Genomic DNA, 25,433 nt, shown 5'->3' with positions numbered 1-25,433 from the left:
AGGGAACATGTATATTTAGTAGCTATTGTAAGTTCTGCATGGCATCACTGAGCTTATTTTTCCTTGAGAAGAAAAGAAGAGTCTGTAGGAGTCTAAAGGCACTATGATGACAGGGACTTGTAGCAGAGAATTTAAAAAAAAAAAAAGTTTTTAAAATTCTAGTTTGAAGCCAAATACTGATATTTTAGTGCTTTTGGGGTTTTAACAGTAAGAGAAAAAAAAAAAAAGAAAAAAAAAAAGAAAAAAAAAGGATTTTGGTAACCCAGCTGATCCACACTTGCCAGTTTTATTATTTTGTTTATATTGGACTGTTTGACCCTGTCAAACAAGTGTCAAAGTTGTGTGTATAAAACAAAAAAAAACAAAGTGTTTAAAAAAGTGTTGTAAAGACACTGAGCCTTATGAAAATATTTATGGAATTAAATAAAAAGAAGTGAAAAGGCATCTGAAGGCATTTTAAATCATTTTCCTCAGAGCGGTCTCACTCTTCTCCCAAAGGCTGAGCCTGAATCGCTGGGCTGGGGCTCCAGCATGTCAGCAAAACACCACGACATTGGTGTGCAACCAAAAAGAGGAATGTTTGGGAAATATCCCACCTCCCCCTTGCTCTGTGTCCTCCATCTGAGCTGAGTGAAATGATTACTGAGCAGCTGGAGGTTCAATACTGACAAAATGCCACCTTTGCAAGTGCTGCAAATGGAGCTCAGATCAAGTCTTCTGTGAAACATGGTTTTAAAATGCTTTCTGCTCCTGAGCTTTGCTCAGCTCCAAGCCCAACTTAAAGCCAGCCTGATTGTGCCAGCAGACCTCACAGACACACTGCCAGCGCCGTAAGAAGCGTTTCAGAGCACGTGGAGGTAGCACACAGGGTGGGCCCAAGGGGAGGGAGCCCCAGCCACGTGCTGCCCACTGCAGAAGGCAGAACGAGGAGATGAGCAGGTTCCTGCCCTGGCTTTCACTCAGTGTGAAAGGAGAAAGCATGCCCAGGGAGAAGGAGCCCAGTGCTCTCCCCCTGCAAAGCAGAGCACTCTCCAGCAGCGTGCTGGCATTTCACAGGTAAGGCAGCTGAGCAATGTATTTCTAGGTAGCACACAAGTGTGGTGGTAACCAAGAGAACGGGCCGTGACACTGTGGCATCCAGACCTGGTAGTGACTGGGAGTGATGCCTGCTGTCATATGCAGAAATGCCAGCACACACATCAAGTTCCTATGCGTAACTGCAGCCCAAGAGCTACATATCCAGGAACAACACTGCCTTCCTGCTCTTTCCTATCTGTCCTGTGGGTGAGTCTGCAGGCACACAGCGTGACCAAATCTTCAGCCCGCGCACACGAGAAAAACAGGCAGACAAGGGAATGAAATAATGCAAAAGCTACACGGCGTTGGTCTGGGAAAGAGAGGGAGAGAGAGAGAGGGTATGACGCAAAGCTGCAAGCACAAAGGTTTCTGCCAGTCCAGACTGTGAGCGGGTTCAGGAGCAGGGGCACCCTGATCTCAACATCACAGCTGCATATTTGCCTACTGCTTCAGCAATACCCCAAACCACGCTTTTTGCTCTTGCTTACATTTCTGCTTGCAGTGAAGATGCCACGGGTGCCATGCTGGCGTTTCCTTGTCCAAATGAAGCCGTTTCTCTTGTAGCATATCACCTAAGTCACAGGTGGTGTGGCACAGTGCTGTTCCCAAAGCATAGAATCATAGAATCACCAAGGTTGGAAAAGACCTAAAAGATCATCCAGTCCAACCATTCACCTGTTACCAATAGCTCCCACTAAACCACGTCCCTCAACACAACATCCAGTCTTTATGCATGCTGCTGGAGAGAGCAGACCCAACATGCAATTTCATATGTTAAACCTGTCTTTGAAGAACATCCCTTCTACCCACATCACCATCTTTGCAAAATACTATTTTTCTATACTGATGGCAAAATGTTGTTTACCAGAACTCTGCACTCTCTCAGTTTTTGAATGCAAGCTGAGGGAAGAAAAAGAGGTGGAAGGGTCAGGGAGCCCATACGCATTGCCGGATATGTGCAATGTCCCAAAAAAGGGAGCAGTGGAGAAGAAACCCAATAGCCCATCATGCATGTCGGGAGCAAGAGCACTACCAAAGCTATCTCAGCAGCCACAAACCACCTACATGCCCCTGTCCTGGTGGCAGCGAGAGAATCGCACACTCCATGGCTCTGAATGCCACTGCAGCCCATAGCTGTTAGCCAACATAAGTTTAATTTAGTGACACCATTCATTTGTTTTAGCTTTTTCCAGCTAGGTGATGTTCAACCTTGTGACTATGAACTTTGGCTGCATCATATCTAATGATATAAACAAAGAAATACAGTTTACAGTTTGTTTGTCTTAAGGGCTGCTGTTGGGCTTTATTTCTGGATAACATCCCAAACTGATCAGGGGCATGTGGGCTCCTTGATTCAGAGATTCATGCACATGCCTACAATTACAACTCTGCACCAAAGTTTTTACTACAGATATGTCAAAATACAGATTTGATCCTCAGAAGGGTGTTCAGTAGGGAAATTACCTTAAAATGAAAGTCTGCCTGGATTCTCCCTGTTCTGAAGGTATACAATGTTAAACCACGTATCAGCATCAAGCTGCACAGCTGAAGTCAAGTTTTGCAAAGCACATGGCAGCTGTGTGCTGTTGGTCTTCATTGGGCACCATCAGGCCCTGACTGCTTTGGAGCATAACACAATTAGCAAAGCATGTAGGCTGATGTGTTTGTGATACGACAGGAATGTTGCACAAAGGGCTGTGAACGTCAAAGCCTTCTCTGCTTTATCCATGTGTATATATTCATGGTATAACAACTGAGCTTTTTCCTTTTTAAGGAACTGGCCTTTCAATCTGACTGATGGCACCAGGATTACAGACTCCAATCTAGCCCAAACAGGACATTTTCTTGTTTTTGTATAACTAAGAAGCAGCAGCAGGTTTTGCACTAAGCAGAGAAGCGGGTCAGAGTCCTCCAAAGCATGCAATGCACCATCTGTGCCGGGTTATTAAGGAATACAGTGGACTCTCACGTTGCTCTGGGTGCAGGGGGAACAACTGGCGCTTTCAAGTGTGTTTCTAATCACTGTCTGCTGAGGGCTGTGCAACACCTCACCAGTGAGGAAAGACTTAGCTGCTAACCACTAATACAGTCTCCCCCAAACTGCAGGTACCAGCAGTATTTGCCTAGATCTCTTACCTTTGCTATGGAAAAGCGACACACGGTATTTCTTAGATGCTCTTAACGTTCACAACCTTTCTTTCCAGCTCTCAAGGCAAAAGGCATCCTGGTGAAGGTGCGCAGTTTCTTGTTTCAGATATACAGCAGTTTGTTGCCTCTGGTGGATCTGACAGGGTCTCTGTGGTCAATACTTCCCATAGGCTGGGCCGTGCAGCAGCAATAGCTCAGAAATGTTCTCCTGGTCCAAGAGCCCTGAGGGCCCATTTCCACTTGCTTCCTGCTGTGCTTGTGCTGTCAGTGCAGCAGCCAAAGCCCATCTAGGTGCAGGCATGGTGTTTGAAGGACATCACTGAGCACTTTCCCCTTCTTCCAGGGCTGGGCATAACAGCAACGGGAAAAATACGTGCAGGAACACTGTGTGTTTTTTTAAATTTTCATTATGGTGATACATATAAAAGCTTGCAGAAACGATTGCCTCATAAAGAAAACATTACAGCCTGAAGAAACTCTCTGGACTGTAGCCATCACCAGCAGCTACCTCAGCCGCTCCTGTCCACCAGCCAGGAAGAGCTGGTAACATTTAATTCAGAGATGTGGGCTGCATATATACAGGTCTTCATACCAGTGCCCTTTCTTGCCCTGTTGCTATAACAGCAGATAGCAACCGTCTGGCTTTTATACCCACTGCATAGATGGAAGGGACAAGATGTACATTTTTACTAGTGGTTTTTGTTGTATGGCTTACTTTTTTTTTTTTTTTTTTTTTTTTTTTTTTTTTAAAAGAATAAACCATTAGATGAGATTTTTTTTTTTTATAAATGAGATTAATTAAGGCTCCAAGAGGCTCCGCCATGTCCTGTCTGGTCCTGCTTCCAGCCAGGGAAGCAGCAGAGGGACATACCAGCTGTGAACTAAAGGAGAGGACTGCTGTTCTCTTCTTATCATCTGGAAAAGCAGTAAGACAACATATCGGCATATTTGCTTCTGGTTTTAAGCTCACTGTGGATTTTCCCCAGTGAATACTCTCTGTATGCATGTATGCTAACGTGGGCCTTCGCAGGTCCATGGGAAACAAACAAAGCAGGCGAGCTTCTATCCACAGCACAGTTTGTGCTGGATGGTGATGCCAAACAATTAACAGCACTGACCTACGCCAGCAGGGCCTGCGCTCCTCACACACATATCATCCACAGAAGCTTCCAAACCAGCGCAGCCTTCCCTTCAACTTATAGCTAACTGAGTTAAACAGCAACAAAAAAAACCCTCATTCATGACTGTTTTCTCACTTGATACAAACTGGAACAGTGATGGTGACCTACCACAGATGTCTCACAGATGTTAACAGAAGGCAGTGTTTCCAAGAGCTCAGCAGATGGATTGGTCCAGACTGGAAATGCATAGAAATTGCCTAGCTCAGCCACTTAAGACTACCTCTTCCACCCAAAAGGCATCAGTTTTTAAACGCAGGTTTTATAGAGGCTGGGTTGATGTGGTAACACATTTGCTGCAAAACACTGCAAAATTCTGCAGAGAGCTTCAGGTTTCAACAAATTTACCGAAGCGCAAGGCACTGCTGTCATCTCAGGAAATCCTTTGTCACTGGCTATTGCTTTATCCCAGGAGAAAGCTGTCCTTTTGGGATGAACTGGCTGAGCAGACCCTTGCTGAGCTGCAGTGCCCTGCTCATTTACTATCAGCTCAATGCTGGCAGGCCTGGGCATTTGGTAGCTTTCCCACCATCAGTCACTCCTGTACAGTTTCGGGTTTTTTGAGTTAAGGATATTTTAACACATCTTAAAGTAGAATTGCTTTCCAAGTATTTGTGCTATCATGCTAACTCTTGTTTGCTGTTTGCAAGCAGGACAAATGCAAGAGAGTACTCAATATTAATCCCCAGCACCCAGACCAGTGCTTTTGCTGCGTCAAAAAGATGAGCAGCCTCATGGCACACCTTAGTCCCCATCCAGTTCTCAGAATCTTCATCTTCTGAGATGAAGGCATGTACTTTTACACAGCCTTACTGCCAAGGACCAGACAGGCTAATTGCCTTAACAGTGCAATTGCAAACGTTGCTGCCACTTGCTGCCTTTCCCCACCTAACACACATCATTTGTATTTTGCAGTTTATGTTTCAGTTTGGCTAGAGCCAAGGGCTGTTGTGGCAGTGCCCATGGTCAGCAGCAGAGAGCCCCTGAGCTCCCTGGGGATGCCCAAGAGACACAAAAACCTCTAGCAATCACTGAGGGTACTACTCCAAGGGCAGAAGCTTTGGTGGGTGGGTGCTGACCAGGTGGTGGGTTGGGGGGGTGTCACTCTCCTATTCAATGGAGGGGAGCAGCCCCTACCTTAACAGGGCTGTTTTTCTGAGGGAAGATGTGACCAACGCACTGATTTCCTCAAAGTTTCACTCCCCCCACAGATACAGGGCGGCAAGAGAGGAGCCCCTGGCCAGCCCTGCTGCTGAGGTGGTTTCATGCTATACAAAAGAAGTCCAGAATGTTGGGACCAGGAAAAGAAAATAGGAGCAAATACAATCATTACTCCTAGCTGGTGGTGAGAGCCAAGATGCAGTCCCTTCCAGCTGGGTTCCCAGGATAGTTTGTGCCTGTTCTCTAAGGACCGCAAGGGCACGGGCACAGGCTCCCTGCAAAGCCACCCAGTCTCGCTGAATTGCTGCTTGGAGGCTTCGCTGTTCACCAGTGGTGGTAAAGGTGACACTGAAGGGACTGTAGCACACCAGGTATGTATCCCACCTGCAGCACCCACCCCAGCCTGCATCCAGGCTGTGGTGCTCACAGCCTGCACATCAGGCGTGGGCAGGATCGCCGTGGGGGAGGGCCAGAGGAAATGGATGGAGGAAACCAAGGGTTTTTTATATCTGCAGAGAAGGGGCTGAATAACAGCATGTGGCTGCAGGCAGTGCTGGCTGTGCGTGCTGCCAGCCGGCTGGGGAGGCAAGCGCGCAGCCAAATCGCTCAAGGATGTGTCATGCTGCTGTTATCCATGTTGCTAGCGCACTAACACTGGCTTTATTCTTACTGTCTGGATGTACCATTAAACAAGTTTGATTTTGTTGCCTGATTGCAGATGAATGGTTTCAGCCTCAACACATAATTTAGTGCTAACCAGGGGCTCCACTCACGACAGGAGAAGCGAGCTGTTTGTTGTGTGCAAACGGCTGAGTGAGTGGCAGCAACACTTACCTGGCTTGCAAGGGAAACACATCACAATGTTGTTAGAGCTTGTTGCCTTTTTTCCATCCACTTCTTGCACCTCACGCACACCACACCTCTGATTTACCACTACGTGGGGAACCGGACTGCGTGAGCTTCGGTAGCAGGGACTGCGTTCATGTCATCTCCTGTAGGGTGGAAAAGAAAGAACACATATTCAAGAGGCTCAAGAGGCAGCACTCACCAAAGACCACGGTCACCATTCAAGTGATCCCCAGACAAACCCAATTTCAGCCAGATGGGAAGCAGGACTAATGGAGATGTTTTAGTTATGGAATAATATGTCCGGAAAAGCCAGGCAGCCCCAGCAGGGAACAACATGGCAGCTGCTCAGTGCTGGTTTTTGCCCTGGCTCTGTAATTCTGTTGGCTTTTTTTTAGAGAAGTCAGTAACACACAGGCACATAAGACAGTTAGAGCCCATATTTATTTATCTTGCAAGTACAAAAAGCTTTTGCTGGAAGACAGAGGCTGATACAAACTGCTGTAGAAATGCCAGTTTGAAGTCCACTCCACTGGGTAATAATTCCTCTGCTATTCCCAGGCTGGGAACAGAAAAATTCAGAGTGGAGAACAGAGAAAGGGCATTGCCTTCGACAACAGTCATTATTTATACCTGCACAAAACAAGCATGAGCTGTTGGTAACAGCAGGATCTGTTACTTGGATCTGCTAACTAGTGCAGTCACTGCCAGGTGTGCAGAGAGTCTGAAGACCAAGAGAAATACTGCAATGGGCTATCTTCATGCCAATGGAAACAGATGGTTTAAATAAATAACCACATCTCTGCACTGTTTCTACCCAAACATCATGGCAGAGACCCTCCAAGTGAAACTAAGCACGAAAAGCAGCCAGCAGAGCTGATCTCAGGTGCTGTCCCGGTTTGGCCCAGCAGAACACTGAAAGCAGAGCAGGCAGATTGCAGGCTGAGCAGACTGTAAAAGACTTCAGCAAATGAAGGTGGCATTAATGACGTGCTTAACTAAGGAAAAAAAAATATATTTTTTTTAAAATTGTTCTCTGTGACTTACAGTTCCTATCAACTCAAAGCTGCTCTTTTAGTGTTTTTATTTAGCTCTTGGAAACAGAGTTCAGCACTGACACCAGTGAATGAATGACCAGAAGACTGTGATGGGTATCAGAGGACACACTTGCACATGTCAGTGGGAGCAGTTTCAGCCCAATTTAAAGGAAAGGTAGAAGGCTTACAAAACAAACAAAGCTGGTACTAATTAAAGGGAATCCTGTGTAGAGAGCAGTGTCTGCCATAGCAATTGCAGATGCCCAGCAACCCGCACAGGCAGAACTCTTTCTTTATGCCTATTTTATTCTTGCTGTCTACCACCTTGCTGGATGCTCCTTAGGACTACACTGAATAGCCCTGCTGAATGCTTGTGACATCACCGTCCCTCTCTGAAAGAGCCGTCGGCATTTCCAGCCCAGTGGGCCCAGAGAGCCTGGCACAAAGCTGGCCCCACCAGCACCCAAGGCACCCAGCACTGCCACACACCTCAACAACAGCGCCCAAGGGAACAGCATGGAACAGACTTGGGGGCATCAGGAAAAGATTTTCCACCAGAGGGTGGAAGGCATGGAACAGGCTGCCCTGGGCAGTGGGCATAGCACCAACACTGGCCAGTCAGGCCCGCTTGCTCCCACCCATCCAAGCAGCTTCAGATTTGCATGTCAATTTTTTTCCCTTTCTTTTTCCCCTTCCTCCCTCTTGCTTTCCTTTCCTCTTTTTGTGTTTAATTCACTGCCTTCTCATTTCCAAACCACACACTGTTAGTATAGCTTTTTCACAAGGGGAGATGACTGAAGCCTGACTCATGCTTCACTGACCAGCACCGAGAGCTGTGAACCCTTGGTCAGCCAGGTGATTCACAAGCTCCTCCAATTCCCACTCCTTTTGGTTTTTTTCTATGTCGCAATTTGCAGAAGAATTTTTGTCTTTCTCATTACCCGCCAGCCCAGCAACATTACAAAAAATAAAGCTCAGGGTGTGCATTCACTTGTGATAAGAACACTACTGTAACATGAGTGACTGCCCATTAGTTCTGCAATGTTGTAATGGTTAAAACAAAGCCACAAGCGAGTCATTTGGACAGCAGCATTCTCTCCAGTGACATTAATTCTTGTTATTCAAGTAGCAGTGCCTAGAAGCCCACCACCAGTGGGCCTGGGCACTGTGCAGATCCCCACCTGCACACCATTCATTTCAATAATGAGAAACATCTGCAGACTATGGCATGCAGGGTGTCCTGATGCCTCCCAGCACAGGAGGAGCATTGGTCTTATTACTCCATCTCTTATTTCCCTATATGGCCCACACCCCGATCCCTCAGACCCCTCCCTAAGTCATAAAATCATTAAGGTCGGAAAGGATCTCTAAGATATTCAAGTCCAATCGTCCACCCTACCACTAACACTGCCTACTAACCATGTCCCTAAGTGCCACATCTCCACAGTTCCTGAACTCCTCCAGGAACGCTGACTCTACCACTCCCCTGTGCCACTGCCTCACCATTCCTACAGAGACACTTTTCCTAATATCCAGCCTGAATCTCCCCAGCACAACTTGAGACCATTCCCTGTCATCCTATCACTGATATCCAAGCTGTCAAGATTGGACCTGAAACATGGATTACGTAGATGTGGATAGTTTGGATCCTATGGATTGATTCAGATGCAATTGAGAATGCAGTAAATGGTATAACTAGAGTTCTGTTAAATTCAGAATGAGTCTTAGGGAGCTCAGGTGATAGATAGGACACCCCCAATACGTGTAACGAGCAATGGCCAAAGCAGGAGCACAGCAGCCCTCACTTAATTTTTGCTGGTTTTAACAATTTATCTTTGCATTGTGTCAGCTCTTCCTTTGTGCTCTCATTTTCTGGTTCCCACACAGCAGGCAGCACAGGAGTACAGCTCCACAGCCTCCCTGTGTCACATCCTCATGATGGAGAAAGCAGGGCAAGAAGGGCTCTGAGCTTTCACTATTGCCAGTCCCATCCCTGCTAGCTCTCATGTCTCATCCACTACTACTCACAGAATCATGTGAGTTGGAAGGGAGCCCTAAAGGCCATCAGTCCAACCTCTCTGCACTGAACAGGGACACCTACAGCTCCATCAAGTGCTCAGAGCCCATCCAGCCTGACCTTGAGTGTCAGCAGGGATGGGGCATCACACTTCTCTGGGCAACCTGTGCCAGTGCCTCACCACCCCGATTGTAAAAAAACTTCTTCCTTACATCCAATCTAAATCTCCCCTCTTTTAATTTGAAACCATTTCCCCTTGTCCCATCACAGCAGATCCTGCTATAAGAGTCAGTCCCCTCCTTTCTTACAGCCCCCCTTCAAGTACTGACAGGCCACACTCAGGTCTCCTGGAGAGCTGTGTGTAGAGCAGTTACTTGTGAAGACTGAAACAGTATCTCATGTATGTTGTTACTAACCTGCCTGTATCACTTCAGGGGTGCACCCTCCTGGACTTTCCTCTTCCTTCCCACCCTTCATTTTCAGCTGGACCACAGTGCCCCTCTGCATTCAGTTCTTAAGTTGTGCACCTCCTTTCCAAACCTGAGGCAAACTGTCATACACATCTGCAAAGCTCTCTCCTTAAAATTCTCTCTTGCTGTGGTGTAGAGGCTGCTAGCACTCCTCTGTGCTTGTCCTCCTGCACATTTTCTGCCCATCTCTGACTGTAGCCATTTCCATCAAGAGGTTCCAGGCAGGCACAGATGTGCTATGAGTGCTGTAAATTAGAGGTGAGACCTTCTATTGCCAATCATGGCACGAGGCACCATTTCCAGGAGCAATGAGTGCAGCAGTCCCATTGGAAAGGAGGCACTGACACACGTGGCATTTTGCAAAAGACACGTGTAAGCTCCTGAGCATAAGAATAAAAGCTGAGCTCTGATGCTGTGTGCGACCAGCACTGGGCAATCATTTAGGAGCTTGGATAATAGAGATGACAGCAGTGGGGATAAGAAAACCAACAAAATAACAAAGAGAAAATTATTACAGAAAAGAGATAGCAAGTGGGATGCCCCTCAGGGCAACCGTTTAATGCAAGGAAAGAGCCTGAGCAAACAAACCTTGCATGAGCTGCTGAGGGCCAGCCAGGAACAAGCCCCAGGCCCCAGCCCATCTCCCTTCATTCCCCAGGCTGCAGCAACAGGTTCAGCATCCTTCTTCCCCACATTTCTCCTATGCAATAAATGGGGAAAAAATCCCCATTGGGGAAAGTTAACTGCTAGCAGTAGTGCACAGCCAGCCCTGGGGAGCCATGCTGGAGGAAAGCACTGTGTATAACAACACCATTTGCCTCACTGGTACCTGCACGCACTGCACTGCCCTTGGGAAAGGTCCTGGAGGTGTATTCTCACCAGGCAGAGCTCTGCTGAAGTTGAACTGAACTAAACCTGGCAGCAGCAACAAAGGAAAGGCCTAATCCTACACATCCTGATTCTCCCCTGAATTGGTCAAGCATACAGCAAGGCATGATCTCTGCAGTTTTATATACATAATAACCTGTTTTCAGTTGTTTGACTCTCCTGCACAAACTGCCTCAGTACTAAGTCTCCTCTCTGGTCTTGTTGCAGATTTCTCTCTGTTCTTAGCAAACCCCTCCCAAGTGCAAGCCTCCACCAGCCTGTGTCAGCCATGCTGAGATATAAAGGAACAGATACAACATCACCTCGTCACTGAGCCTGAAAGAGTGAGGAATGAGCAGGGAATAATCACACAGGCTTGTGCAGGTGAATAGCTGGGGCAGGGCTGTGCTCTGCGTGCCACGTGCCCACATCTCAGCACTTTTATCATGATTGTGTACCTGCTGCTGCCATCCTTGTTTCACTGGAGTCAGATGGGACTTTCCTATTGGTTTTCAGGATTTCAGCCTTTTTTTGGAAAACAAAACTCTAGTCCAGGCACCACATGTATTCTTGGACAGCTTTACTACTTGTTGAAAAGTACATGCATGAAGTGCTCCAGAAAGAATATGGTTGCTTAGGCAGCAGCACGGCTGCCTGGGAAGACTGGTATCTCAAATGTGCTTTATTGAGCTAAAAATAAGTTTATTAAAGGGAAAACAAAGTCTACATCCAATACGGATATGAGGAAGATAATGGCAAAGTAATGAAGAGAGCCCATCTTCCCAGACTGTATGCTGGAAACACAGAAGGGATGAAACTCTGCTGCTGAGAAACACTAGGTTTTCAGAAACTGAGAATGCTATAAATAACATTCTTAGGAAACCCTAGAGTACAGCACAGTTCACATTATCAACCCAATTAAAAGAAGTGGCTGCATCATACAAGCCTTTTTTATGACTGTACTAAATTCTTACACCATGAGTCCCAATGCATGGGGCTGTTCCTCCAGCCTGTGCTGCAGCAAAGCCATCTTGCACCAGCCTGCAAGGCATGTCTAGAGTTGGTCACATTGGCTGGGTAAGGTTGTACAACCTAGCCACAAATTCAAGGATCCAATGCATGATGCTTTACACTGTCCAAAATTCTTCAGCTCCCACTCAAAAATAAAGCTGTTCTGAAGACTAGAACTTGGCAGAAGAACAAGTAAAACCCCAAAATAGTATGAGGCTGCATCCCTCACTACAGCAAGTGTTAGCTAAGTGATTTAATTAGCTCGCGTTAATGAAAAGCAAGTTTTTAGTAGTTTCTCCTCCAGACCCTTGTCTTGCCAAAGGTAACACATTTTCAGATGTCTGAACTCTTCCTAAACGCCAAGTATTTGGAGGCTTTGCAGCAATAGTAATGACCAGCCAGTAGTGCACAGCCCTACCTGCCTACCTCAATGCAGGTTGTTCTCCAGCACCATTCAGAGTCAGAAGGGACTACTGAAGATCACAGAGGCCAAGCCCACTGATGGAGCAGGTTCCCTACAGCCTATCACACAGCAAGGGTCACGAGTATCTCCACAGAAGGAGACTCCACCACCTCCCTGGGCAGCCTGTTCCAGCACTCCATCACCCCCACAGTAAAGAAGTTCTCATGTTTGTATGTTTGTGTAAATATTAAGGTAAATTTAGGACACAAATTAATATTTCTGATAACAAAACTCTAAGCCAACTCTCCTCCATAGATTTCATTTAGATAGTGGAAGCACTCATTGGCTGTCAGTGCTGTGCCTACTCATCCAGCCTTATTTCCATCAGAAGGGATATCACTTCCCACATGGTAACTTTTTTTTCTTTTTTCTTTTTTTTTTTTTAATTCAAGTCTTAATTTAAGCCTCCACTTAAAATAACAGGAGAGGAAAAAGTGGTTTCTTTCGTATTGAATAATGTCCCCCCCACCCCCAAGCATCATTCTGCTTTCTCATGTTTGGTTTTCAATTTTAGAGAGAAAGGGGGGAGAGGGGGGAAGAAGAAGGGTTCTTCTCTCCCTAGAGTGACAGCATCTTTGGTTTACAATGTCCAGGCAACAATGCCAAGAAAACAGTGCCAAACCATTACAGTGGGTTAACCATGCCTGTTTGCTTCACTGCTTCCCAACTATACACCCTGTGTTTAAAAAAACAAAACAAAACACCTTTCTCAAGAGACACATTCATGCCAGAAGTGCACCCGTATTGTAGCCAGAGCTCCTTGAAATCAATACAGAAAATAAATACTGTTGGAAGGATTTTTGAAAGGAGACGGTTTGTATGACAACAACTCCATTTGATTTCTAAGCCCCAGTTCTCTCCCTGGCATTCATCTACAACAACAGATAGGTTATTTTGACAACAACAATAAATTCTCCAAGTTTGTCTGCTCTGTTATTCTGTTCTGATTGCTCCTTAGGTGTTTGTCATTAATAGGAAGAAAGATTGCCTTTTTCTTTTTCACAGAGCTGTGGAAGTGCACAAAGATTGTATTTTTGATGCATACCAACTTCAGTAGAACAGGAAAATATTTGATTCCTGCTTTCAGGCAATTTATGCTATATCAATATTTCCATTTATTTGTGCAGCCTTATCTTCCATATTTATGTTTTGTACTTGCATTTCATAGTGAGCAAAGAGAGACAGCTCTAAGTGGCTGCACACAAGTTTGTGAAATCAATTAATATGCCAGTGAATCACAGGCTTCCCATTTCACAGCTCTTCTTGCTAATGACAAATAGTTGAGCTGGAGAATAAGGAGATTTGTGTTGTTATTGATGTAAGGTTTGCTGATGGTTTTTATGCTGTTATCCCAAGAAACGACCATTAAGCAGAGGTGAGGAGGACAAAGGGCACGTTCACCTGGTGTAGGAGGCACTTGGAAAAAAACAGGGAGAGGGGATTCCAGATGGGAATCAATATACCAAAGCCTTTCTGGGAAAAGGAGGAGCTGAGGAACAGCAGGGGAAGGAAGCAGTGGCTTAGGAGAAGAAGCAGGACAGCTGCTCAGCACCGTCCTGATGTTTCAGCATCAAACTGTTGAATTCTACACTGTCAGAGGTGAGAAGGGAGCGAGCAAAGCGCAGTGAGGAACGAGGAATTCCCGCTCCAAATCCAGCTCGTTCGCCTACTCAGTTTTCTAATGACAAGGCTGCCAAATATTCAGTGAATCACAATTCCCTTCACTTCCCACTTGACCCTACAGCTTCCCCCATGCATTTCACTGCTGAAGGTGACCGACCCTGCCAGGAAAGCAGACGGTGACAGAAGGATGCTGCTTCGTGATTCTTAGGCATTTGGGGTTCAAGAGCTTTTGTTTTTTTGACTCTTGATATTTCAGACATAAAATCATTACATAACATTTTGATGCTGGAGGGCAGCACTGTTGCTGACCTCCACAACAAGCACACAACACTCACAGCAGTAACAGGATACCTTCACCCATCACAGAGCTGGGGTACACCCAAGCATGGAGGCACAGCAACTCCCTTCTCCATCCAGGCTTCCCCTTACTCCCTTATCATCTCAGCTCTATGCTCAGAGCCAGGAGCTGCTGTGGGAAAGAGAAAGAGCTGTGATGGGGAAGAGGGCGTTGAGAATGGAACTGAGCAGTGCCATTTCATTTCTTCATCTCTGATTAAGATAATTCTAATTTCTGTTATGGTTCTTTTAAGATGCTTGGAAGCTGGGGAGAAAGCTACTTCCAATTGCTACTTCCTAGAAAATTGATTCAGAAGAACTGTTACTGCATGACATACCAGATTTCAGTCTAAATAACAAGGAGAAAAAAAAAGCAGCAAATGCCTCACATTATTGCAGCAAGCACATGCCTGGTCTGAAAATATTTCGTAAAGAAAGAGCCCAGGAAATGAAAGGGAAAAGAGCTAGGATTTGACCTGCAGGTTCTCAACTACTACTAGCCATGTACAATCCTATGTTATTCTTAGGATCTCAGGTGCAAAGTGGAATTTCTAAAGTTCACATACCCAGAATATGGGTATGTGAAAAAAGAGAACCAAAAAGAACTCCAGTATTTCATGTCAAAAATAAAGAATGAAAAGGTCACAATTTTCAATATCTCCTTATTTTGTGATACAAAAGATCACTGGGAACCAGCAGGAAGCTTCCCCGTCTGCACTACAGCCACTGCCACTTGCAGTTTTGCCAAAAGCAGAGTGCCAAAGCAACCACGCAGCCAGCAGCGGAGGGGAGACATGGGCTGGAGGTGTCTCTGCCCGAAGGGCTCCTTGTGTGACAGTCCCTGACTGGGGGGGGAGCTCCCCCAGCTATTTTGATCATGGTGCAAATGAAGGGGACAGGTCGTACTTTCTAAGGAAGTGCAGCTCAGCACTGAGAGGAAGGGTGGGAGCCTGCCTTACAAAGCACGGAGCCGCCCCTGAGCTGGGTAAACAAGGGCAAGGAGCAAGCCATGCTCCTTCATTTTAGCAGAGAAATAGAATTGACCTTTCTTACCACTCACCAGACTGACCTTTCCAGGCAAGCTCACACCTGACTGCTCACAGTGTCTTACAAGATCTTGGTACTCAGAGGTTTAGCACTGGCCTACTTGCTAAATATAACAGAAAATAAAAACAAAATTGTGGACAGTCCTTTGCTGGATTAGACACAGTGGATCCAGCACCACATCAGCCCAGCAGCAGCCAGGCAGCAGGAAAGGGGCTCCCAGCAAGGCTGGGGTTGCAGCTGTTGCTATTTATACAAAGAATTTTAACAACTCCAAAATGATTGCCACATACATACGTGGAAGTATAAATACATAAAACCAGGATTAAGGAAAAGAGAAGGAGCTTGGGTGAGACCTCATGCTTCTTTGGCAGGGAGGGCCCAATGCACATACAGGAAATCCCTCCATTACCCCTTTTCAGATCTAGCTTAACATTGTGCTCATCAGCCCATCATGGTCAGAAGAACACCAGGATGGAAAGGCCTTTGCAGACACGATGTGGCAGTAGCTGCTTTGGCAGAGCTCAAAGGCAGGAGTGCACCAGCAGCCCCACATTCTTCTGGGTCCCCTTGGAAAGGAAATCTCTCATTGTTTACATTCACAATGATTTAGTTGTGCTTCAAAAGAGCCAAAATCCAAGATAGGAAGGTTGTGCTGGAAAGAACCAGACATGAATACAAAGCATGCACAGTGCAGTAGATGGAAACAACCAAGGGTGGTACATGGGGTTTCCTGGGAACAGGTTGCAAGGACACTTATGAGGATTTTTGCTTTTATTCTCTGCATCACATATGATTTGTATCCTACAGGTATGGAAGTACATTGTGCTAGATGCTAGCTGTGCTTCCACAGAGGTGGTAAGGGGGTGAGGGCAGACCACCAAGCCACTTGTGTGCATACAAAGAAATTCAGAAGCCATCCTAACATCTCAAAATAAAACAATGAGTTTTGGTCTTGCCTTTGTACAGTTTCAATTCCTCCTTGCAACCCATGGACCAACAGCCCAACTTCCCCATTCTCTGGGCTTTCACTACAGATACTGCCAATCTTAGTGGTGAATTTGGCTTTTTAGGGGTGAAACCTGCCCCTAGAAAAGGCTGGATCTGCCTTCACCATCCAGTTTCATAAGCTCTTTTTCCATAGTTTCCTCCCAGCTACATGGACAATGCTACTTTTATTGCCAAGGTTCTTAATAAAACAACACTGCTTCAAGGCTGCGCAGTGGTACCCATCTGAGCTTTTATTATCTCACAGTCTCTTGAGGCTCATTAAGGCCTGAATTAGCTGACCACTGACAGCCCTAATTAGTACTTCAGCTCTCTGGGAAGCAGCCAGGGTTGGTTTTTGTTGGGTTTTTTTTTTCCTTGATAAACCATTGCTCCTCACCTGTGGCATCAGCTCCCTTCTGAGATTTGGAGCATGCAATCAGCAACAGCTTTGAACCTAACTGAGATAGGCACACATATGCTTACTGTTTCACATAGCTTTTAAATACTAACAGCAGTGGCTAACCCTGGAAAGCATACAGTGAGGATGCTTTGCAGGACACCATGGAAATGCAACTTGGTTTTGGTTTGTTAGACCGTTCTGCTAAAGAACCAGGAAGGCTGGTAGGTACAAACACCAACATAGTGCATTAAGATGGACAGGGGGAAAAAACAGCAGAGTTTGTGACTCAAGGGTATAGACATACAGCTTTCAGTCCTCGCAGATCTGGTGGAAAGTCTTTGGTCTGTCACTTCTTGGTGAGAAAAGCATCTCCACTGCTATTGGGATGAGGCTGATCTGCACTGAGACACAGCTCAATGAGAAGATGTGGTTGATCACTTTAACAGTTGAGCTTAGAAATATTAAAGAAAAAAGGAAGAACTTCTACATTGAATATGGGAAAAGTTTGGTCTTCTCTACGAGGCAACCTCAAGTACAGCTCCAGTTGCATCAGGGCCTGTTCATGCACACACAAGACAAGTGCTTTCTTAGAAGGTGATGATTTAAGGGAAGGGAAAAAAATATCTCATCCTTGGAAAGCATTGAGTTCTTGCTCTCAGCAATTTAAGTGAGAGCCTTTTAAGTACACTGCTGTGGATTTAAGCCTCTCTCTGAAAGAATAAGACCAAGCAGCTCTAGGAGAAATGTCCTGTACCACCTACCAAAGCTTAAAACTCTGAGCCTAGAAAGAAAAACAGGGACAATAACTCAGTGATTCAGGGAGCTTTGGGATCCCCAAATAGCTGTTTCTGCACCAAGATTCCCAAAGTATCAACATTTTTAAACTGGAATTTCTGGGCAAGCATGAAAACTCTGATCTCTGCAGTACATGGGATAGCTGGGAGGACAAGAGTTCAACAAATAAGATGACAATGTGTATTTGTGTTACCAGTGTTTGTTGTTGCTCCAAGGCTCCCACAGTTCTACAGAAATCCATTTAGTGCAGCTTGAACAAAGTGAGCAGGCTGGCAATTCCATGACCTCTAGAAGCAGTAGTAGCCATGCATGCTCTCTACATGTGCTCAGGGGATAAACCTGGTCACTGAAAATAGCTACCATAGCAACAGCAGAGTTTTGACCAAAATCACAGTACTTAACTCAGGAGTTGAGCTGCATCCCTTGTGCTAGCCTGAAGGCAGATAGGGGTCTCATTAGGAGCCAAGAAAGGGGAACCACAGGATCAAACCGTGACACTAACTGCAGGGCCATCGATTTGCATAGCTGGTACCATTCACACTGCCACACGTCTACAGCACCCTGCAAGCTGCCAACAGGGCTGTCAGACATGCTTCCCACCAGGAAAGGTAATCAAAAGGTAACCAAGAACAGGCCCAGGCTGCACTGAATTTATTAACATGGATACAAATGTCTTCAGCATCACTGACATCGCTACTGCAGGCAGTGATATCATGGCATACTTGGCTGCCACCCAATGGCACAGATCAGCTTCATTTGCAAACTTAGTCCAGATGAAATTACGTGCATCCCTCTGCACTGAGCCCTCAATGACTGTCAACAAGACATAGCTCCTCTACTCAAACATCTTCCCATTCCACACATCCCCTAGAGTGCTGTAATCAGAAGTGATCCAGTTTCTTAACTGCACAGGAACACAACTGAGAGCTCATGACTATCACTGCTATGGAAAAGCATCTCAGTGAGCATTATGCCTACATTGGCAGACTGTTGGGAAAGCAGAACAGATTCCACATGCCCTCCACAAATTTGAGAGAAGCCCTGCTGCAAACCTTATTTCAGGAGAAGTGAGGCTGGCCCAAGCTCTCCTCCCAACCCCAATCTCCTTGTCGCAGCTTTGTCACACCAGGATGACAGCACAGCAAACCTTCAGGAAGCATGGCACAACTCTGGTGCTATTTACCAATCAAAGATTATGTTCAGCTCTGCAGGATTCTGAAAGTGCCCCAAGTCACAGGAATTTTTCTTCTATACAAGTGTGAGAGCTTTCTATAGCAGAATTGAGAAGTGTTGGGAGATTATCTGGGTCCAGAATATGGCTTTCCTTGGCTCTAGTATCACTGTGAAGAAAGCCATACAAAGCAAATGCAGACTTCCTCCTGTCAATACAGCCCAGACAGCAGGTATATTAACAAGAATCTGAAGATCTATCTTAAAAACAGAACATATTTTAATAGCCTTGTCACTGAAACTTGGTGTTCTGTACAGGACACATCTAAGGAATCCTGGATCACCCAAACAGAAAACAAGATATTTTTGCTATGCATCTTTTGGCACCTGTCCTGACTGCCTGGTTATCAGTGCAAACTTTGAGTTCACAAACCAAAGGTGGGAATTAACAGAATCTCTGCTAGTAATTCTGAGGCAGAACTGCTCATTATTGCAGGACTTCAGAGGGTCAGGCCCTGTCTATGACCACAGCCACCACTGCATTAGCAGAGGTCAGAAGAGATTTCAGATGCAGCTTCTGAACACGTACACAGTCACAGACTCACATTATGCATACAGCTCTGATTATCAGCTAAGTCTAGGCCTCCTGCAATCAGGCCAGCTTATGGCTTTAGGCTTCCTACTGGAAATTAAGTTAAAAATAGCTGGCCTTTGTTTTATTGAAAGCCTGGACACTGGTAACCTTTTGCATCTGCTGAGCATCTCCTGCAACATGCCCCTTAACATTTACAAGATAGCTGAAATCTAGAGGGCAGAGCAAGCAACGCAGAGTTGAGGCTGTTTTAGTTGGCATGTACTTCTCTTGAGAATCCGCCCTGCTGTGGAGCACCCAGTAGCTCAGCACAGGATCAAGCCATGCAGTGCAGCAGTGAGACCCAGTGTTTCCAGGCCCCCACCCAACTCCCCACACCAGAGACCAAGTCTCACTCCCTTTGCTTTTGGCTCTCTCCTTAGAAACTTGGTTTTCCATCTTCTCCTTGAGTGCAGAGCTCCCATGCATCCCTGTAGATGCAGCAGGGATAAGCTGAAGCTCACACTGTCTCAGAAAAACCATTTCTTTCTATGCCTTGTACTCAGCAGAGGTGGGTAGTATATGGCTGGCACAGGCACCTCCTTGCCATAGAGTTCTCTCTTATCCACCAAACATATCCCTAATGGGAATCTTCAGTCCTCTCACTATAATCCTTAGAACAGAGAGGTGCCATGCAGAAGGTATTCTGCATGAAGGTTATTTAGATTTGGTCAAAGACTGACATCCATCTTTCCATTGAAGGATCATAGCAACACACCAGGTGTCACTAACTCTGCATAGTTTTGGCGGATACACCAAAACCAACCAAGCACATGTAAGCAGGCAGGAAAAGCTTACGGTTCTTAGATTTGGAGTGGAGGAAAATGGTTCAACTTCTGATTTGTATTTCATTTCTCCAAGACATAACAGTCCTATATTTTTTACTACAGCACATGAAAGGGAAAATATAAAGGCATAGCACAAAGCCCAGATTAACACCACTCAGAACAGCATTTGTCACTTTAAGATACCTGCTCATAAAAAGCACCTCTTCAAAGTATCCAACTCAGCAGCATTTGTGAAATAAATAAATGCAAGTCATTCTAATATGTCCTTCCACAGTCAGAATCCCCCACCAGCGTGCATGTACCTGGATTAGTGGTCAGAGGGAGACAAAGCCACACAGAGCCTTCATGTCCCAGGGTACAACTCCAGTGATGGCTGACAGTGGCCCCTGCTTTGAACAGGAGATAGGCAAAACAAGCTTCAGTGGTCCCTTCCCACCTAGCAAGACCAAGAGAGATCTGGTGAGGCTACTGGAGACTGGGTGTTTTGCTGCCGCAAAGATGCTCTGCTAACCCTGTCTCCCATTCCTTTTCTCTCTTAGTAGTAACACCACGAAGGCTAGCACTTTCTTTCCAAGCATTCTACATGCCTATCCCACCTGTGGGAGGTATCTCCACCATCAGAGACAAAGTGATGCATCCCTGCCCATGAGATGTTCTCACTGAGTGTCCCAGAGCCAGCAAGTGACACAGCTGCCACAGCCAGGCTAAAGTGGAGCAGAGGAAGCAGTCTGGCCCCTCCAATCCATACTACAGGAGCAACAGTGTGGTGCAACCACACACTGGAGGCAGTGAACCAGAAATCTTTGGGAAAAGGATTAACGAGAGGCTGCAGGTGAACCGAGTTTGCTAAGGCTGTTTAGTTTCCCCCAAGCCATCTTATTTGTTGTCATCAAGTGTGCTGCATAGCAATTCCATGTTTTTGAATTTCTAAAAAAGTAATAACCATGCCCTGTCCTTGAATGAGATCCTGACAACAACAGTAGTAGAAATACACCAACAATTTAAAATAATTCTTTCCAAATTTACCAGAGTCATTTCAGTTTCTGGAATCAGTGCCAAAATCTTTTCTTTGGAAGAAAACGGACACCGATATTTACTGTCACTTGTGAAGAAGAATTTCCAGAATTACACATAGCAGATACATCCAGGACAGCAGGCAGATCACAGAGTACTCCTAGCATAGTTTCTCTGAAAGATGACTTTTTTTTTTTTCTTCATGGCCAACTACTGAGAAGACCACAAAAGTGTTAATTTTCTGTTAGAGAAAGCAAGTGGAACATAACGAGGAAAAAAACTCAATGTAAAAACAAAAAACACTCACTTAAATCTATAGCCTAATAGCATTGTTTAGATAGATTCAGTAAAAGCTAATGTGATACATATTAATAGGGCAGAAGTTAATACATTATTAAGCATTTACTTCTCTTTCAGCACAGAAAATTATTAGAAATGGGGTGGAAACCATAGAGAGGCCAAGTTGCTTCTAGTAAGCAGTTCTACAGCACAGCTGGAAGCTGAACACCAGATCAGTCCTGACCAGGCCCCACAATGTGCAGAGCTGCCCAGCTGCAGGCGAAGCCTCCCAAGAGGCTGGGGTTGCACAGAACACCCTCACTCAGCAACCTCTCCTCCATCACAGAGGAAAAAAAACATTTACCAACCCCTGTGCCCCCCTCAAGGAAGGAGAGGAGGACATGAAGCAGGGAGAGGGTTGCATTTCAAATAGAATCTGTTACCACCTACAATCCAAACCCTATGTTTGAGAGTGCTTGAATCCCAGCAGCTCGGGGCTGTGATCACTGCAACAACGGGGATTACAAGAAAAAAGTGACAAGAAAACAGCCCAGAGCAATAGATGAGAAACCTGTGATGGCTTGTGTCATTACTGAGAAGTCCACGTAGCAAAGGAAAAGACTGAAAGAGGGATGCTGCTGCCTTCTGACTAGAGCTGGAGGAACTTAATTCTAACCCCAAAGCTGTAGGTAGATGGAAGAAACTCTTCTTAGAGGCTGGTCACTGCAGGAACAAGTTGTGTTCTCACTGATTCCTTCAAGAAGCTGGGCTGAGCTGCCCACATGAAGAGCAGCCACCACAAAAGGTTCTGTCGCAGTGGTTTAATGGTTAGCAGGAACTGTTTGGTTTAGAAGAATGCAGTGCTACCACTTTAAAGAACACCCAGGTGACCTGTCAAGCAATCTATTAAATTCTTGCCACAGTCTGCCTATATGTATTTATATACAGCTCATCCTGTAGTTTACAACATAGAAAATGTTTTATTTTCTTTTACTATTGGCTGAATTGTTTTCCTGAAATATGTTTCTATTTTGTGGGTTAACCCACATTGTACCTTAGAATCACGTCAGGTCTTTTCATTTTTACTGTGCCCTCTCCTTTTCTCTCCCATCTTCTCAGCAAAACCCACTAGGAGCAAAGCTTCACAGAAAACCATGTTAACAGATGGCTTGTCTCGCTTTGTGTGGATAGGACAGTCCTTCAGTATGTCATGAATCAAGATAGTTTTACAGATCTTGCACTTTTCAAACAGAGCTAGCTGGGGTTATTAATACATGGTATATGGTCATTTCAGGTTACAACTGTTAACTGCAATTGCCCTTCCTCCAAATCATCACTCTTCTCATTTCATCTGCTCCTCTAAGCTGAAACACAAACAGAATTTCCTCCTTGCCTTTAGCTTCTCCTGTGATCCACTACTGGTCAACAGCATTGTGCTCTGTGCCACTGAATCTTTTTCATAATCGACTGTTCTTTTCTAATTTTGGAAAATGGAAATGGACCAAGCTCTGGATCTGAACATGAAATGAGCTGAAGCTCCTGAAAGCAGCAGTGCTTTTTGGTTCCCCTGCAAAGATCAGGAGTATCTGCAGGATCCTTATGGGGATTCTATGTTTCCACATACAACAACTTGGCTCAGAAATCAACAAATCAACTCTGGTTTTTTTGTGTGTGTTTTTTGGGTTTTTTTTTTTTTTTTTTTCTCCTCCCCTGATCTTGCATAACTTGGATTTACAAGTACTCACAGCAGGGTTGGCCAATGAGTCACAACTACTATTATTTCTTTAAACCCATCTGTTAATCTGAGTTAGCTTTTTTCCTAAACTTATTTCCCCTTGCTTTTGCTAAAGGAGATCAGAGGCCTACGCATGTGACCCCGGTCTGTTCTGGAAGACAAGCACGGTATGAAGAGATGGTCCAGACCAGTTCAATCTACTCATTGGTAAAGACTCTGTTACACACCCTGATATTTGCTCCAATTTCCATCTCTCTTTGCAGCAGGGAGTCAAACAATGCCTTTGACAATAAAGAACAAACCAGTGACAATGGCAGCAGCCAGGCATCCCACGACATCAAAAACACTTTGACAGGAACACCCATACAGGTTTTCTGACACAGCCAGACAGACATCTTTAAACAGCACCTGCATAAATCTCCAGTTTGACTTACTAGAGAAAGCTAAGCAAAAGCATGAAAAGGCTACACAAGGAGTTTAACAGCATGCCAGTAAGAACACAGCATGGACAAATAACCCTCCAGTGAGCTGCAAACAGCCTCCACTTGGGATTTGAGCACTGTGCCTTAGCACAGGGGAGTCGCAGCCCTCACACATGCTTAGAAATGGCTGGTGAAAGCCACAGGGAAAACAGCACACCCCAAGCCCCCAGAACAGCCACCTAAGTCATGAGTATGGGGACCCTACATGCTCAGGCTGACTCCCCTTGCCAGGGAGCATCTCCCCACTGCTCACTTCAATATCTGAACTTCAGCAGGAGGAAGCCAGACCTTTGTGAATCCACCAGCTGCCAAGAACAGTTAAAAATAGATATCTGCTCTCAACCACCTTGCAGAACAAATGGCCAAAGGTCATGCAAGTCATTTCTGCAGAAATTACATCATTATTACACAGCTCGGCCTGCTGCAGCAGACAGACAGCTACTAACCGCAGAGCTAGCTGAATTCAGCCCAGCACAGTTACTTGCCCACATCCATCTCCACAGAATCACAGAACTGCGGGGGTCAGAGGGACCTCCACACATCAAATCCAACCCCCTGCTAGAGCAGGTTCTCTACAGCAGGTCACACAGGAGGGGGTCCAGGCAATCCTGAATATCTCCCAAGAAAGAGATTCCACCACCTCTCTGGGCAGCCTGCCCCTGAGCTCTGTCACTCTCATAGCAAAGATGTTCTTCTTTGTGTTTGTATGGAACTTCCTGCATTCCAGTTTCTGCCCATAAATCCCACACTTCCTAAGCTTCATCACAAGGACATCACAGGAGTCAGGGTCAAACACTGTGATGAAGTCAAGCTACACAGCACCTACTGCTCCCCTTCCACTATACTTCAGGGCACAGCCAGAGGGATGGCCGGTAGTGCTTCAGAAATGAAGAAAAAGCCCTGAAGGAAAATCCTGAGGCCCCCCATAACAACCACAACTGCCCTCATAAACCTCCAACTCCCAGGCCAGCACCCACCAAGCCACGTACCTCCTTCCCTGCGCCTCCAACGCCTGCATTCCAGACCTCTCACCAGACCCTTCAAAACCTGACCAGGTCTTTTTGTTACTCAGCCAGGTGCCAGAACGTTCCTCCCCCAAACCCGACCATGCTGAGCACAGCTGATTGCGAACTGTCAGGACCACCTGCTGAGAGACTCAGAAAGCTCAGGTGGTGGCAGTTAAAAGCGATTACTCACTGGCTCCACATCCAGAAACTTCCTTCAGATACAGGATTCAAAGTAAAATTGTCCAATGCCTTGTTTTTCACAGCTCAAAGGAGATTTTATTTTTCAAGGCAATGCAGAACTGTACTCTTGGTGCTTGTTATTTGTTGGGTTTTGAATCAAACGCTCAAGACTTCAATGTTCAGCATCTAAAATGGGTAACAGCAAGTGTATATTTAAAAAAAAAAACCCACAGAGACACATAGTGAGTGCATGCAGCACCTGATGTTTCCAGCACAGCACTCTGTGATGTGAATGAGCAGGAATTCCACACGGCGCTCTGAATAGCAGCTGGAGACCTCCTGAGCACTAATGTCTCCATTTCAAAGGATGCAGCATTCATCCTGTAACAGCGATAAATGGTAGGGACAGCAGCATGGAGGTACAGCAGTGCTGCTCTTCAGGAGCCCGCAGAAGGGAAATGGTGCACTGAGGGTTTAAGTTGGGTGCGTTAGAATGGAAAGAGAGATTTGTGCCTGTCGGTTTGACCCTGAACAGAGAAGAAATGACAGCAGATCTACAGAAGAGAGCTGGAGACTTGAGCCGAGATGTAAATAAAGAGGGTCTGCATGCATTTCCAGGTATCCCAAAATAAATGCCCGTGATTGAAATGCATCTGCTAAAGTGAATTTTCTGATAATTTTTTC

The 25,433-nt window shown here is 45.6% G+C and overlaps 1 protein-coding gene and 1 long non-coding RNA gene across 2 annotated transcripts in view; one reads left to right on the top strand and one right to left on the bottom strand.

Annotated features, from left to right (window-relative positions):
* ARHGEF9 (Cdc42 guanine nucleotide exchange factor 9) overlaps positions 1–5,892 on the top strand; it is a 192,561-nt gene extending 186,669 nt beyond the window's left edge. The window contains exon 13 of the mRNA XM_052672863.1: positions 5,615–5,892. Within this exon, the coding sequence (XP_052528823.1) occupies positions 5,615–5,742 (128 nt within the window). The 3' untranslated portion in view covers positions 5,743–5,892. The remainder of the gene's footprint in view (positions 1–5,614) is intronic.
* LOC128075805 (uncharacterized) lies at positions 2,109–24,654 on the bottom strand. The gene is made up of 3 exons (XR_008204120.1): positions 24,552–24,654; positions 6,399–6,556; positions 2,109–3,570 (listed from the first exon to the last, which is right to left on the bottom strand). It is a non-coding gene; the product is annotated as an uncharacterized LOC128075805 (long non-coding RNA).
* Positions 24,655–25,433: the final 779 nt, after the last annotated feature.

The sequence above is a fragment of the Tympanuchus pallidicinctus genome, unplaced genomic scaffold (assembly GCF_026119805.1).
Source record: "Tympanuchus pallidicinctus isolate F22 unplaced genomic scaffold, pur_lepc_1.0 scaffold13, whole genome shotgun sequence".
NCBI lineage: Eukaryota > Metazoa > Chordata > Aves > Galliformes > Phasianidae > Tympanuchus > Tympanuchus pallidicinctus.
This window is presented reverse-complemented; position numbering and strand designations above follow the sequence as displayed.